The sequence below is a fragment of the Pteropus vampyrus genome, unplaced genomic scaffold, assembly GCF_000151845.1.
Source record: "Pteropus vampyrus isolate Shadow unplaced genomic scaffold, Pvam_2.0 Scaffold116, whole genome shotgun sequence".
Taxonomy (NCBI): domain Eukaryota; kingdom Metazoa; phylum Chordata; class Mammalia; order Chiroptera; family Pteropodidae; genus Pteropus; species Pteropus vampyrus.
The window spans coordinates 4582369-4596747 of NW_011888897.1; the positions used below are offsets into that span (position 1 = coordinate 4582369).

Genomic DNA, 14379 nt, shown 5'->3' on the forward strand with positions numbered 1-14379 from the left:
GATTCTCAAAGTGTGGTCTACAGATCTCTAGGGGTGTCCCTGAGACTTTTCCAGGGGTCTGTAAGGTCAAAACTATTTTCGTAATGAAACTAAGGTGTCATTCGCCTTCTTCTTGTGTTGTTATTTGCATTGATGCTATAAAAGCAACAGTGGTAAAACTTCTAGCATCTTACCATGAATCAAAGCAGTAGCACCAAGTGTACTAGTAGTCATTACATACTTTGCTGCCACACACTTGCAATTAAAAAAAAGCTAGCTTCATTTGAGAATGCCTTTCATGAAGCAGTAGAATTTGTTACATTTATAAATCCCTATCTTTGAATATATTTTTAATGTTCTGTGGGAATATTAAATGGGCAATACACCTAAAGCACTTCTGCTGCATATCAAAATCTGATAGTTGTCTTGAGAAAGAACACATATGTGATTGAATTGAGAGCCAAACGAACTGTTTTTTTTTTTTATTATTTGAAAAAAATAACAACTGACAAACTATGGTTATTCAGACTTGGTTATTTAATAGGCATTGTATTGAAAATGAGCAAAATAGACATTCCACTTCTAGGAAAACAGCAAATAGTTTTTGTTGCCAATCATAAAATCTAACGTTTCATAAGAAAACTAGAATTTTTGAAAATTTGTATTTGCCATCATGAGCTTGACAGTTTTCTAATGCTTAGATTCTTCTGACAAGATTGGAAATAATATTAATAAGCATCTTTTTAATTGTGTAATGAAATGTTTCAACCTTAAGAGAGAATCTACATAACTCTAGGAGCTAATGCGGCCAGTACATGATGTTCCAAAATCCTGGTTAAGAAGATAGACCAATAAGTTTTCAAGTTAACAGAAAAGGAAAAGTTTATCAGTGTGTGGTATTAGATTCGACACTGCAACACATTTTTAAGAAAACATCAGTTGTCACATTTTGGCGTAGTACCAAAGAAGAATATTCACAATTATTTGAAGAAGCTATTAAAATACTCCTCCCATTTTCACAGCCATCAGTATGAGGCCCAGTCTTCTTTATATACTTCAGCCAAAACAATATGTCACAAAAGACTGAATGTAGAAGCAGATAAGAAAGTCTCCTATTAAAGAGATTTCTCTTATTAAGCCAGATGTTAAAGAGGTTTGCGAAAATGTGAAAACAATGGTATTCTTCTGACTAATATTTTTGTTGTTGGAAAATATAGTTTTTTTTAAATTAAAACACATTATTGATATTAACATATAATGGGTTTTTTATTTTAAAACAAATCAATAAATATGAATGAAGTTAAAAATTTCTCAGTTTAAGTTCTAATGTGGTAAGTAAATATTGATGGAGTTCTTCGGGCATTCTTAATTTTTAAGGCCATTAAGCACCTTTTAAGGTGCCGAGGTAAAAAAGCTTGGAAACCACTGGTTTAGTGTATCGTCACATTTATGGCTATCTTTAAAATACAATGGTAGTTGATTGATGGTAAAATAGGCTTAGCGTAGTAGTATACCATTGTCCCTGCTGAAGTTTGAAGAGAGGAGGAGGAACTTTTACTACACGATTTCCTATAGAAAATATATGATGTGAACATATCTAAATATGTATATTTAGATACATATGACTATAAAATATATGGCAATATGATTTCCTATGGAAGAATTTAGAACTCTTTTCTCTAAATAGTCCCCAGACAGCAACAGCAGCCCTAGAAAATATTTTTTTGTCGTGTATCGTCATTATTTCCCCAGCTCTCTACATGTCTTATACCCTTTTGGTATGGAGGATATGAGTGATTTTTGTTTTTTAGGGACGAAAAAGGAAACTAGAAATTAAAAATTACAAAATGCCCACAGAAAGGAGTAGAAAGGAGTAGAACTTTATAATAGAACTTTGAAGACCAGGTAGACATATGCAAATCATGTGCAAGTGTATCAGAATCTCTCCTATTTTAAATACATGAACCTGGCCCTTGGATCAAAACCAGCAAAAACTTTGATGTTATTGCCTTTTTCCAGCAGAGTTGTCATTTGAGGAAGCCTACTGTCAAGATGAATGAGTTTTTCCTATGTGAACTTTACCTCCCACGAGCTTCTGTTTGGGTGGTGCTGAAAGTATTGGACAGTCTCTTTCCCAAATGATGGTTAGCTTGACATTTCATGATACTTCTAATAAAATTATGTGTCAAGAAAATTGAAAGACACATTCCCTAGGGTAACAGGTAAAGTGAGCCACATGGATTTTATGAGAACAAACTGACCATTTTTGTCATGAATGTTAATAAGAAGTAAATGGGATCAAAGTTATTCAAACTGTATTTCTACCTCTTTTGGGGCTGCCTTTCTTAGAATTCTTATTTTTTTTTAATAAGTGTTCCTTTCTATTCTCCTTTCTATTTAATTTATTGTCTAAATGGGATAACATTTGAGCCTTTTAATTTTGTGTCAGAATGAAACTTCCTTCCTCTGGGATTTTAGACTGTTTATAGTGGGTAATCCTCCTACACGTTCTCTCTCAAGTGAAGAGGAGAAACTAGAAATTTTCCATTGTGCAACTAAGCAATACCAGGTGGATAAGTCCATACTAGTGTGTTTATATTTTATTCACTAAGTTTTGGGGTTAGCAAGATTCCAAACCTTACATTTTTTTCTCTTGAAATAAGAATTTGAGGTTCTGAATCGGAAGGATGGGATCCGCACCTCTTTCTTCGTCCAGGGTCCTCTAGTTGCCATCCTGTCTTAGCCTCTGAAGCTTCTCAGTAAACAAGGTGCCATGGAAACATGTGTGCATCCTTGAGGGAGGAAGGGTGTCGAGGAGAGGAAATTTCATACCTTTATATATAATGAATCAGTGTTACATTTTTTGTTGTTTTTTGGCTTGTTTTTGTTTTGTTTTATTTTTAATAAAAATCAGTAAGTTTATATAATCAGAAATAATACCTTAGGAAATATTCTACAAATATCTATAGCATTTTAATGATTCAGTAGAATCTTGGGAACTTAAAATTCAATAATTGCAGACAGTTTTTGATTCTGGTTGACAACTTAGATAAAAAATCAATTTAATGCCCTCTGTCCCTCCTGGCTATCTCAATACACTAATAATGATAGCAGCTAGCATGTATTGAATGCCATCTATTTGCCGAGCACTCCTGTTTGCTAAGTAAACCTCACTCTCGCTAGAATGTCAATTCTATGAGGGCAGGGACTATATCCATAGACCTTAGATTTGTTCTTGGCCTGTATCAGGTGCTCAATACATATTTTTGAACAAATGAAAGAATAAATACCTCATTTAATCCTCACAATAATCTCATTTCAATACTCTGGGAGCCTACAGACAGACAATACCTTCTCCAAAACATCCATGGTCACTGACAAAGCTGATCATAAACTAGGCCAGAAACCTCAGTAACTGACCCAAAGGAGAGGTGTACTGACCACAGTCTAGGGACATGGAAGGCCTCTGGAATGTGTATTTGAGGAAGTGATGTGATCCGATTTGCATCTGGATGAGATCGCTGTGGCTGCTATGTGGAGACTAGGACTGCCAGGGCTAAGAGCCATAGCTGGGAGGCTGGTCAGGAAGCTCCCACAGCCGTCCAGCCTGGAGAGATGATGGCTTGGACAAAGGCATTAGCAGTAGAGGAGGTGACCTGAGGAGCTGCACCCTGGTATCCATATTTTGAAGGTGAAGCTGACAAAACTTGTTGATGGACTGATTCTGAGGAAGAAATGGTGATTCTGAGCTCTGCCTGTGGGATAGAGGACAGGGAAGAGAACTGGGTTTGGTGGAGGGGATGGAAACAAATGGATCTGCTTTTAACATATCCTGTCAGTTTTCTAGGGCTGCCATAACAACGTACCCAAAACTGGGCGGATTAAAATGATATAATTTTATTGTTTCATGGTTCTGGAGGCTAGAAGTCCAAAATCAAGATGTCAGCAGGGCCATGCTCTTTCTGACAGCTCTAGGGGAGAATCCCTCCTTGCTTTTTCTAGTTTCTAGTTTGCTGACAATTCTTGGCATTCTTTGGCTTATAGATGCATCACTCCAGCCACATGGCCATCTTCTTCCTCTGTGTCTTCACATCATCTTCCCTTTGTGCATATCTGTCTCTCTGCTCAAATATCCCCTTTTTATAGGGACACCAGGCATATTGGAATAAAGTCTACCCTAATGACCTCATTTTAACTTGATTTCCTCAGATAACTACCATTCTGAGGTACTGAGGGTTAGGATATCAACATACCTTTTTTTTTTTAAGGAGAGAGGGAAACAGTTCAACTTATAACACCTATTAAATGTGATTGTTTATTACCTATTCAAATGGAGATATCAAGTGAGGAATTAGATGAGAGTACTGTTCATTTGGCTTTCACCCAATCTTTCCATGTTATAAATAACACTCTGATCAGCATATTTAGATATGTATATTGTTCCATATTTTGAATTTTGTTTTGGGATAGATTTTCAAAGAAGACTCTTGATATATATTATTTAAATATTTTGAAAAAATATAATGCCAATTGTAAATCTATCATTCTACAGGGTAGTAGGATATGAGGATTTAAAGTGTAGACAAATTTATGTACAGAGCAACAAGAAATTAGGAGAATTCCTATTTCCTGGTTTCTATTTCCTTAATTTAGTATATTTTCTTTCTGGTACTACTAGACACTGATTAAGCAATAATTTAACTTAAGAGTTTCCAATTATATAGCATTAAGTGACACAGTTGTATAACCTCAAAAAAACTGGAGAACCATATTCTGACATATATGAAATGCATATGTGCTCATTTTATTAGTGAGATTGTCAGTAAGTTTTGTTTTTGATCTTGGAAACATTCACTTATCTATTCTTTAATTCACTCACTTGCATTTAAAAATTTTTCTTTTAGCTTCTATTATGTCCCAGCCACTAGATGCTGGGTTTCAACAGAGAATAAGACAAATTAGCTGCAGAACAATTACAGGCAATTAAATAGCGTAACAAATACTACTGCATGGTTAAGATCAGTGTACTATGAGGGCATGTGGAAGGGGAAGCTAAAAGTTTTGGGGGCAGGTAAGGGTATGGAAAGGTTTTTTGGAGGAAGAGCTTAGGAAATAGTATACAAATGCCACAATGTGATACTAATCACATTTAAACTATATTTTCTATTTTAGTGCTGCAATAGTATTTTCCACACTTAAACTTCTTCAGGATTCAAAACTTTTTAAAAAGAAGGTAGTGCAAGATGACACAGAGAGTTCCAGCTCTCCAGGAGTTTCTGTATGTATGAATTTAATGTTTATCCTTGCAATACTTATTATTTAATAACTATTGGCATGCTAGAAAATTGTCTAATTAATTCATTAATTAATTGGTAAGGGATAAAGAGAAAAAAACATTGGATAAAGAGTATAAAAATTTGCATTCACAACCCGTTTATGCTGTTTATTAATTGGTGTACCTTGGGCGAGTCCCTTAAACTTTTAAAATTAATTTCTAATTAAAAATTTTAATTTAAATCTCATTTGTGAACTAATAGAATTGGATGTAATAATTATTAAAGTCCCACCAGATGTATCATTACAGTATTCTAGATCTGATTTCACTAGCAACTGAAGTTGTTTCACTTTATTTTGTTCCTTATTTCACTTTTGAATTATTACTTCAGCATGACACCTGTGCTGTTTCTTATTTTGGATTTCTCATAGATTCTTCCACATTTAAATTCTCAAATCTCTTTGAATTTTATTGGATTTTGATCAAGTAATTTAATAATATAGGGTCATTTAGGATTAAAATACAAAGATTTATCACCGAATCCTTGCTCATTATTTTAAGCTATACTAATAAAATTGCTACTATCTAGTGTCATTAAATATAAGTAAAACTAAATATCATAGAGACTAATTTCTTACTGTATCAGAAGCAATAAAAATGCTAAAAAGCAATCTAATTCTAAAAATTGACAGAGAAATGGTTGTCAGCTGGGGGCTATTTTGCCTCCCCCAGAGGGGCATTTGGCAACATCTGGAGACATTTTGGTTGTCACAACCAGAGGGGTTGCTAATGGCATATAGTGTGCAGAGGTCAGCAGTGTTGCTTAACATCTTATAACGCACAGGACATTCTCCAAAACCATCATCTGTCATATAATGTCAGTAATGCCAAGGTTGAGAAACCCTAATTTAGAGTGTGACTCGGCTTTTCAATAATAACAAGAAATGTAGGCGTGAGAGATTAAGGTATGTGGATGAGCATTGTTTTCTGTGGTACTAATGTAAGTACTAGACTCCCCCACTACTTGCTGTGCCCATTCTAGTCACTATCCTGCCTCAAGGCCTCTGTTCACTTCTTACTCTATATCCAGGAACAGCTTACTCTACTATTCTGGGCTTTCTACCCATCTATCCACATGCCAGCCCCCTTCAAGTCCCAGTAGCTGCTCCTTGTTAGTAGGCATTGACGATGAGCTGTCAGAGATGTGTAGCAGGAAATGCCCAGAACAAATGGGCTCTGTTCTAAATGACTTTAAAGTTCCCCAGTACCTAAGTAAGACTGAGTTCCTCCGCTCCCTGGAAAAAGCCCTCTTTGCACCTTTCTTTCAGTAGTTCCGGATGTTGGCCGCCCTTCATAAAGGGTAATAATAAGGAAGGTACATCAATTATAACATATGTTTTGGGATGTGAGCAGCATACAGCAGTGTAATACAATGGATTAAGACTGTGGGCTCTAATTTCAGAAAGACACAAGTTTGAATCCCACCTCTGCCTAAATATGATGGAGTTTAAGCAAATAGATAACCTTTCTAGGTATCAGTTCTCCCATCTGTAAAAGAGAAATAATAATAACCTGTCTTGGGCTTGTTAGGAGGATTAAATGAGATAATGTATATAAAGCATGTAGCACAGTGCCTGGCACATAATAAACACTCGATAAATATTAGCCAGTATTATTTATTATTATTCAGTCTTGAAAATGTTATTTATAAAATTTTTGAAGACACAGAAACTGCTGATAATTTGCAATGAGAAATTCAGACTGCAAAACTATTTTTTAGCAATGGATATAGAGAGAAAAAGAAAAGCTGAAAAGCAATATACCAAAATGCTAATAGAGGATTATGGGTGATTTTTATTCATTTTTTTGTTTTGTGTGTGTGTGTATTTTTTGTGTTTTATAGAATGTGCAAGAATACTTTCTAAGATTAAAAATTTAATACTATTAAATATCACACGGTTCTTTTAACTTACGTTTAGTGTTAGGCTAGAACTTTGACATTATTAAATAGGAAGATAACCATGATTTTAATATTGTTTAGGCCACTGAGAATAAAGATGACAATGAGTTTTTAGATCCTATTTCACTAAATTCTCGAGAATATTTCAACATTCATCTCTGGCTGAGGTGCCGCTTAGCACTGGTGACCGCGTTTGTTGCACAGATTCGTGGCATTGGAATTGTAAAAGGTACAGGTATCCTATTTTCTTAATCAAGGTTTTTATAAAAATGATTTTATGTAAGTAATGGAAGTTTTATCAAGGTATATTTTTATTGTAACATTAACATTTTATAACTTTCTAGCTTGATCTGTTTCCAGAATAAAAAAATTCAGGTTATTAAATAAGAATAATCATTTTCAACAGTCCCTTGTGTCACTTAAAATGGCATATATGTTACTAATGTATGCAGAGCAGCCAAGGAGATTTCAAAATACTAATGCACAGGTTTAATTGTCATCTAGGAAGGCAGCGTAGTATAAAGGGTCCAGAGCACAGATTCTGTAGGCACTGACCTTGGGTTCAAATGCTCATACCACCACTTTCTTGCTGTGTGACCTTGGCCCTCCCTTAATGCCCCTACTACCTTCTTTCCTTCTCTGTAAAACAGATAATTGTACCGACTTTACAAGATTATTGTTAAAATTATATTGGTTCAATCTCTAAAGTTCTTAGATTACAGCTTGGCACGTATAAATGTTAGTTCTTACAGTGATTAATAATTATCTATTCGTAAACCTATCTTTCCACCAATTTTATCCCTCTCCCAAGTTAAATTACATATTGCATTATTATTACTTTTGCAGTATATAAATAGCCTAAGGTACTTCCCCCCAAGTTACAACACATTTATTTTCAGTGCTTCATGTAGTCCATTTGTTTTCTGTCTTTGTATCTTTCTGTTCTATATTATACAATATTCCTATAATAAACTTTGGGGGATATTATGCATATCTAATTTCTTACTTTCTTGGTGCATTTTAAATAACTGCATTTGTTTATTTTAGAAAATGATATGACAAATTATGTTAGCCTCGTCAATGAAGTGTGTGTGGAGGCAAAAAATGCAGGTGACAGGGAGCTACAGGCTGAATTCTTGATGCAAGCTGTAATCATTGGCCTACAAGAAAAACATTTAAAGGCAGACATCATAACAAACCTTCAGGTAGGAAGGAAACTTCATTCACATTGATATTTACTGAAAGACTCTAGTTAGAACAAAAGGAGAGAATTTTAAATTCGATTAGGTACTGAATACATAACAGTCAATATGGCCAGCTCTTGTTTCAGTGAATTGCAAACAGTATGATCAAAAGGAATAATTTTATTTTGATAGGCTATAATACAATTGCTGGAAGGAAGAGAGTTTAATTCTCCTCGGTCTTATTTAATCTTGGTGAGAAGCATGCTTTTGTTGGATGACTTAACAAAAGCTGAGAAATTCAAGGAAGCTCCCTCTTCAAAAACAGAAAAATTAAGTTTGTTGACTCAGGCTCACAACATTCTTATTGAACAGGTGAGAATGCTTTTGGATCTATAAGATTTAGACACTTATATTTCTGGGTTTTTTTTTTTTTTTCATTCTAAAGCACATTAGCTAATTAATCATTGCAATGTTTCTTTTACAGATGCTAACTTTTGGAGAGACAGTAGAATTTCCTTCATCAGACACTGACTATGCAAGTCCATTACAGCCTTTGAAAAATGTCTATCTTCCTCATGTCATGTTACTGGCCAAAACAAAAATGAGAATTGGTGAGAACACTTAAACATATATTACACTCAAGTCATTGATAAAAAACTTTAATTTATGTTCAGACATGCTATTATATGAGTGCAGTATTTATTTATGGGGCAATATTTATGGATACCCAGGCTCGATTTATTTAACAAATAGTTTTTAATCATTTACCACATTCCAGACTCTGAGTGAGGACCTGGGAAGTTATTGGAGATTAAAACAGATGTAGTTCCTGCCTTTAGTGTGGGAGACAGAAATAAACAAGTAAATAAACCACATGTAGGAATGCATAATATATCATATATCATATCATTATAAATATTGTATAAAAATGCATATTTTAATATTTATAAAATTTAATAAAATAAGTATTATATAAAATAAAATGTGTATCTGAAAACAATTAGGAAATCAGTGAGGATACAGAAAGAGTATATATGATAATGAATTATGTATATGTATGTGATTATAAATTGTTAGTGTTATGAAAGATGTGGATAAGATCTGCTGATAAAGAGGGACAAAGGGAGGGCTGCCTATTTAAATAGAATAATTAGGGAAGGCCTCTCTGTGGAGGTGGTATTTAGAGTGGCTTAGGGGCAACCTAATGGGAAGACCTGAGCTGGGATGGGTTATGTTTCAAGATATTACCCTGGCTGCTGAATAAAGAATAGAGTGGAGAGTAGACTGCAGCCAATCAAGAGTGGATCTATTTAGAGCATGTGGACCAGTAAGAAGAAAGCCTCCAGCTCCTCAGAAACCAAGGAGGAACTCGGGAACAGTGTTTCAAGATTTTTCCAGGTCTTCTCTGATCTTTGACCCAAGGCTGCATGCGAGTAGCTCCCAGGCTCTTGTCCAGCTTAGAGGGCAGAAAAATCTTATACTAACTCTCTGTTCTAACCTGTATTAACCATGCATTTTCAATTTCTGTATTTCTGACCAAGGAGGAACTTCCTCTTCCAGAATTAGCCAATTCCTAGAGATTGGCCAACCACTCTCCTATGAGTATGCCTTTCATTAGCAAACTAACCGTTCCAGAGTCCACACCCTGCACCTTTATTGGGCTCCTTTATTGTTCTTCATTGGGCTCTTACACTCTGGGCCACTATTCCCCTCCTCTAATCACCCCAGGGACAGCTATCAGACTACTAGCAGAGTCCATTGAAATTATTCAAACTAGCCAATCCTAAACCTGCTTAGCCTGCTTACCCTACCCAACCCATTCCTTCCCACAAAAACCAGAGCAAAAGTCTTGTCCCTGGTTTTCCTTGCTCCCTCTACCTCTTAACTAACCCTGGTGCTTTCCATGTGGCCCTACATGGCGTGCTGTGCCTCTTCCTCTTGGGAACTGTGAATAACAAACTATCTTTTCAGTGCTAAATGTCTCCAGACCTGTTAACCTCATCATACCTGAATAACAATAAAATCTACATTTTAAAACCATCATGCCTGTTGTCTATTACCACACACCAAAATTAACTCAAAATGGATTAAGGGCCTGAATATAAGACTTGAAACAATAAAAAGCATAGAAGAAAACATAGGAACTAAACTCAAGGATCTTGGACTTAAAGAGGATTTTATGAGTTGAATTTGACTTCAAAAGCAAGGGAAGTAAAAGCTAAAATAAATGAATGAGACTACATCAAACTAAAAAGCTTCTGCTCAGCAAAAGAAACCGTCAACAAGGTAAAGAGACAACCATCCGAATGGGAAAATATATTTGCAAGCAACGCCTCTGATAAGGGCCTACTATCTAAAATATACAAAGAACTCATATGACTCAATAACAACAAAAAAACAAATGATCCAATCAAAAAATGAGCAGAGGACCTGAACAGACACTTCTTCCTAGAGGACATACAAATGGCCAACAAATATTTGAAAAGATGTTCAGCATCACTAGCTATTTAGGGAAATGCAAATCAAAACCACAATGAGATACCATCTCACATCTGTTAGAATAGCTATAATCAATAGGAAAGGTAATAATAAAGGTTGGAGAGGATGCAGAGAAAAAGGAACCCTCATGCACTGCTGGTGGGACTGCAAATTGGTACAGCCACTATGAAAAACAGTATGGAGGTTCCTCAAAAAACTAAGAATAGATCTACCATATGATCCAGCAACCCCTCTACTGGGTATTTACCCCCCAAAACTTGAAAACCTATATCCCAAAAGATATCTGCACATCGATGTTCATAGCAGCATTATTCACAGTGGCCAGGACATAGAAGCAACCGAAGTGTCCTATGATAGATGATTGGCTAAAGAAGCCGTGGTACATATATACAATGGAATATTACTCAGCCATAAGAAGAGATGAAATACTGCCATTTGCAACAACATGGATGGACCTCAAGATCATCATGCTAAGCGAAATAAGCCAGACAGAAAAAGTTGAAAATCACATGATATCATATAAAGCATATAAAGCATATAAACATGCTTTTAGGTTTATATCATGGGATATATCATGGGATATAAACCTAAAAGCAACAAATGATCAGGACAAACACAAACAGAGACTCATGGACATGGACTTTAGACTAGTGGTTACCAGAGGGTAAGGGGTGGGGGAGATAGATGTGATAAAGGGGGTCAAATATAGGGAGAAAGGGACAGGGTGAAGTGGATAAAGGGGATCAAATATATGGTAGCTGAAGGAAACTGGACTTTGGGTGATAAACACAATAGAATATACAGACGTCAAATTATAATGTACACCTGAAAATTATATAATTGTATTAACCAATGTTACCCCAATAAACTTAATTAAAAAACAAAAGCAAAACATTACCCCTCCTTCCTGGGACCCATTTGCCTCCTGCATCAGCAGGTGTGCAGCTCAGGAGAGGTTGTTGGTTGGACTAGAATTGTGAAGGTTGGCCAGCAGAGGTGAGCTCAAGCCATCATCTGTCCAGAACCTTTTCTCTTATTTTCTTTCTGCTCCTTTCCTTCATGATTATTATTGATCATTATTATTATATAATTATCATCAGATATGAATTTTATTACTTTAGGTAAATTGCTTTACCCCTATATTGTTGAAATTAAGCTGGCCCAGCTGACCCCTAGAATTCCTTCTAGCAATCTGATCCCATGAGAGAGCTGTTTTTCTGCACTTTTAGTCCACAATTTGTTATATTATCAGTATATTTGATTTCTATACAAGCTTAGTACAGATTGTGTTAAATCGTACAGATTTTGTTAAATCAAATGTATTCTCTGCTTTCCTGCCTTACTAATCTTGAAGATGTGTCACTGCTCAGTAGTAGTACTAGTGCTGTTTTTTAGATTCACTTGAAGCAGAACAGCTTGATTTCTGTTATATTATATTAAATATAGACTTAAAAAACAAATCCAAAAACAGATTTTCTGTCAAAATAATACCAGTTTCTCAACTTTTTTTTTTTCACAGAGTTGGTGTTTATTGGAAAAAGGAGCACTTCAATATTATGAAGCATAAGATCATCTGACTTATGCTTTCTCAACAGTTTTCCTTTACAGTGATAGTATAGATTGTATCCCAAGAATAGAGCCACTTAAAAATTATTTTTTCCTTGTGAAAGTCTCAAACAGAAAAAAGGCATTTGAGATTATTTTTATAAATCTAAAAATAAGTGTTATGGTTATTTAAGATTTTTCCCCCATCAATGACTGAAACTTGAGCTTCCTTATTAGATGAAAAAATCAATAACTGACTGTGTAATAGGAGTAAAGGAAGTTGCAAGAATGGTGCTGTGGAGTGGGAGCCGAGCCAAGTCACCATCTGCCCTCAAGGAGTCTGTACTATTATTATATATTCATACCATGTTATACAGTAATATATGTGCCATGATACATATACCATGTATAGTACATATATAAGTGCCTTGATGAAATGAAGATACTTGATATTTTGTCTCACATTAATAACCAACTGTAGTATAATTTGAAACAAAGGTAAAACATAAAAATGGGAGATATATTGAAATATAAGGTTGTATTGGACAGATGATATTTTCATAGCCTTCTAATCACGCTTGGTGATTGTTGGGTTTAAGAGCATGGACTCTGGAGAAAGAATACTAGTCTAATTCCCATGAGCAAGCCACTTAACTTTTCTGAGTTTCAGTTTCCTCTCCCATAAGGTGTGGATGAAGAAAGTATATCCCAATCTCACTGGCTTGTTTTGGGATGAAATGAATGGAATGTGTAACATGTTTAGAAGGGCACCTAGTGTGTTCTAAGAGTTTTGTAGGCTTTAGCTATTCTCACTATTCCATGCCTGGCCACCTTACTCTTCTGGGAGCCGCCTGGAAGGAAGGCCTCAGTTTCTTCATCTCCATATTCACAGCAGTGCACTCCCATCCTGTCTCCTCCAAAGTGAGGGCTCGGTGACTTCTCCCTGGATAAGAATGAGAGAGACTTTTCCCACTAACTTCTGGTTCATATAGCACATTTTGAAATAAAAATTTATGAGAAGTCCCGGGTTTCTTGAAAGCTCTTTGTAGCGCTTGGCATCCTAGAATTGAAAATTTTCAGAACCTGAAGGGACTTCAGATATTTTGTAGTCTTACTGCTTCATTTTCAGAGGAAGACACTCAAGGCCTAAAGATATGTAAGGACTTGTTCAAAGCCGCAAATGACTTGGTAGCACCAATGACTGGCCTGGACCCAGCACTTTGGGTGGAACCGAGCGACTCTATCATTCTGCAAACTGCCTTTCTGTTTGTATTCCTCTATGGTGTGCGATAAACTATTTTATCAATGTAGCATTTCCTCCAGTTGCCTTCCACTCTTTATCCCAACAATTTTCTTCTTTAAAATTACCAAAAGACAAGGCAATCATCAGCTGGCAGTCTTGACAGCCACATTCTCTGAGAAGGTGTCCCTGACCTTTCCCAGGTCTGGGCTAGGGCTTCTGTAACCTGCTACCACAGTGCCCATGCTTTCCCTGCCACACAGTTGACCACATAGTATTTTGATCACATGTCTGGCCATTAGCATTCTCCATTAAACACTAAGCTTCACGACCTCTTTCTTAAGGAGCCTTGCAGTGTCATAGTTTAGGGTGCGGTCCTGGAGCCAGACTACTAAGGTTCAAATCATGGCCCTGATACTTGTTGGTCATGTGACCTTGGGCAAGTTACTTAAACCTCCCCGTGCCATTGCTTTGTCCTCTCTGTAAAATGGTATCCAGCTGGAGTAAGAGTTGGGAAGATCACATGACGTAATGCTTGATAAGTACTTGGGATGATGCCTGACATGTAGGAAGCACTTAATAAACCTTAGCTCTTAATTTTCTCTTTTCTCATTTTTAGCTAGTGCCTAAGCACTCAGAAACTATTTTTTGAATAAATGTCTCTCTGTCTGTCTGTCTTTGAGGCCACATTGATGAA

General features: G+C 35.9%; 1 protein-coding gene across 1 annotated transcript in view; it reads left to right on the forward strand.

The window, feature by feature from the left end:
- The window catches only part of CFAP54 (cilia and flagella associated protein 54), a 243160-nt gene that overhangs the window by 159061 nt on the left and 69720 nt on the right, over window positions 1–14379 (forward strand). The window contains exons 51-55 of the mRNA XM_023534023.1: window positions 5152–5257; window positions 7296–7443; window positions 8262–8419; window positions 8591–8770; window positions 8883–9009. Coding sequence (XP_023389791.1) covers window positions 5152–5257; window positions 7296–7443; window positions 8262–8419; window positions 8591–8770; window positions 8883–9009 — 719 coding nt within the window. The remainder of the gene's footprint in view (window positions 1–5151; window positions 5258–7295; window positions 7444–8261; window positions 8420–8590; window positions 8771–8882; window positions 9010–14379) is intronic.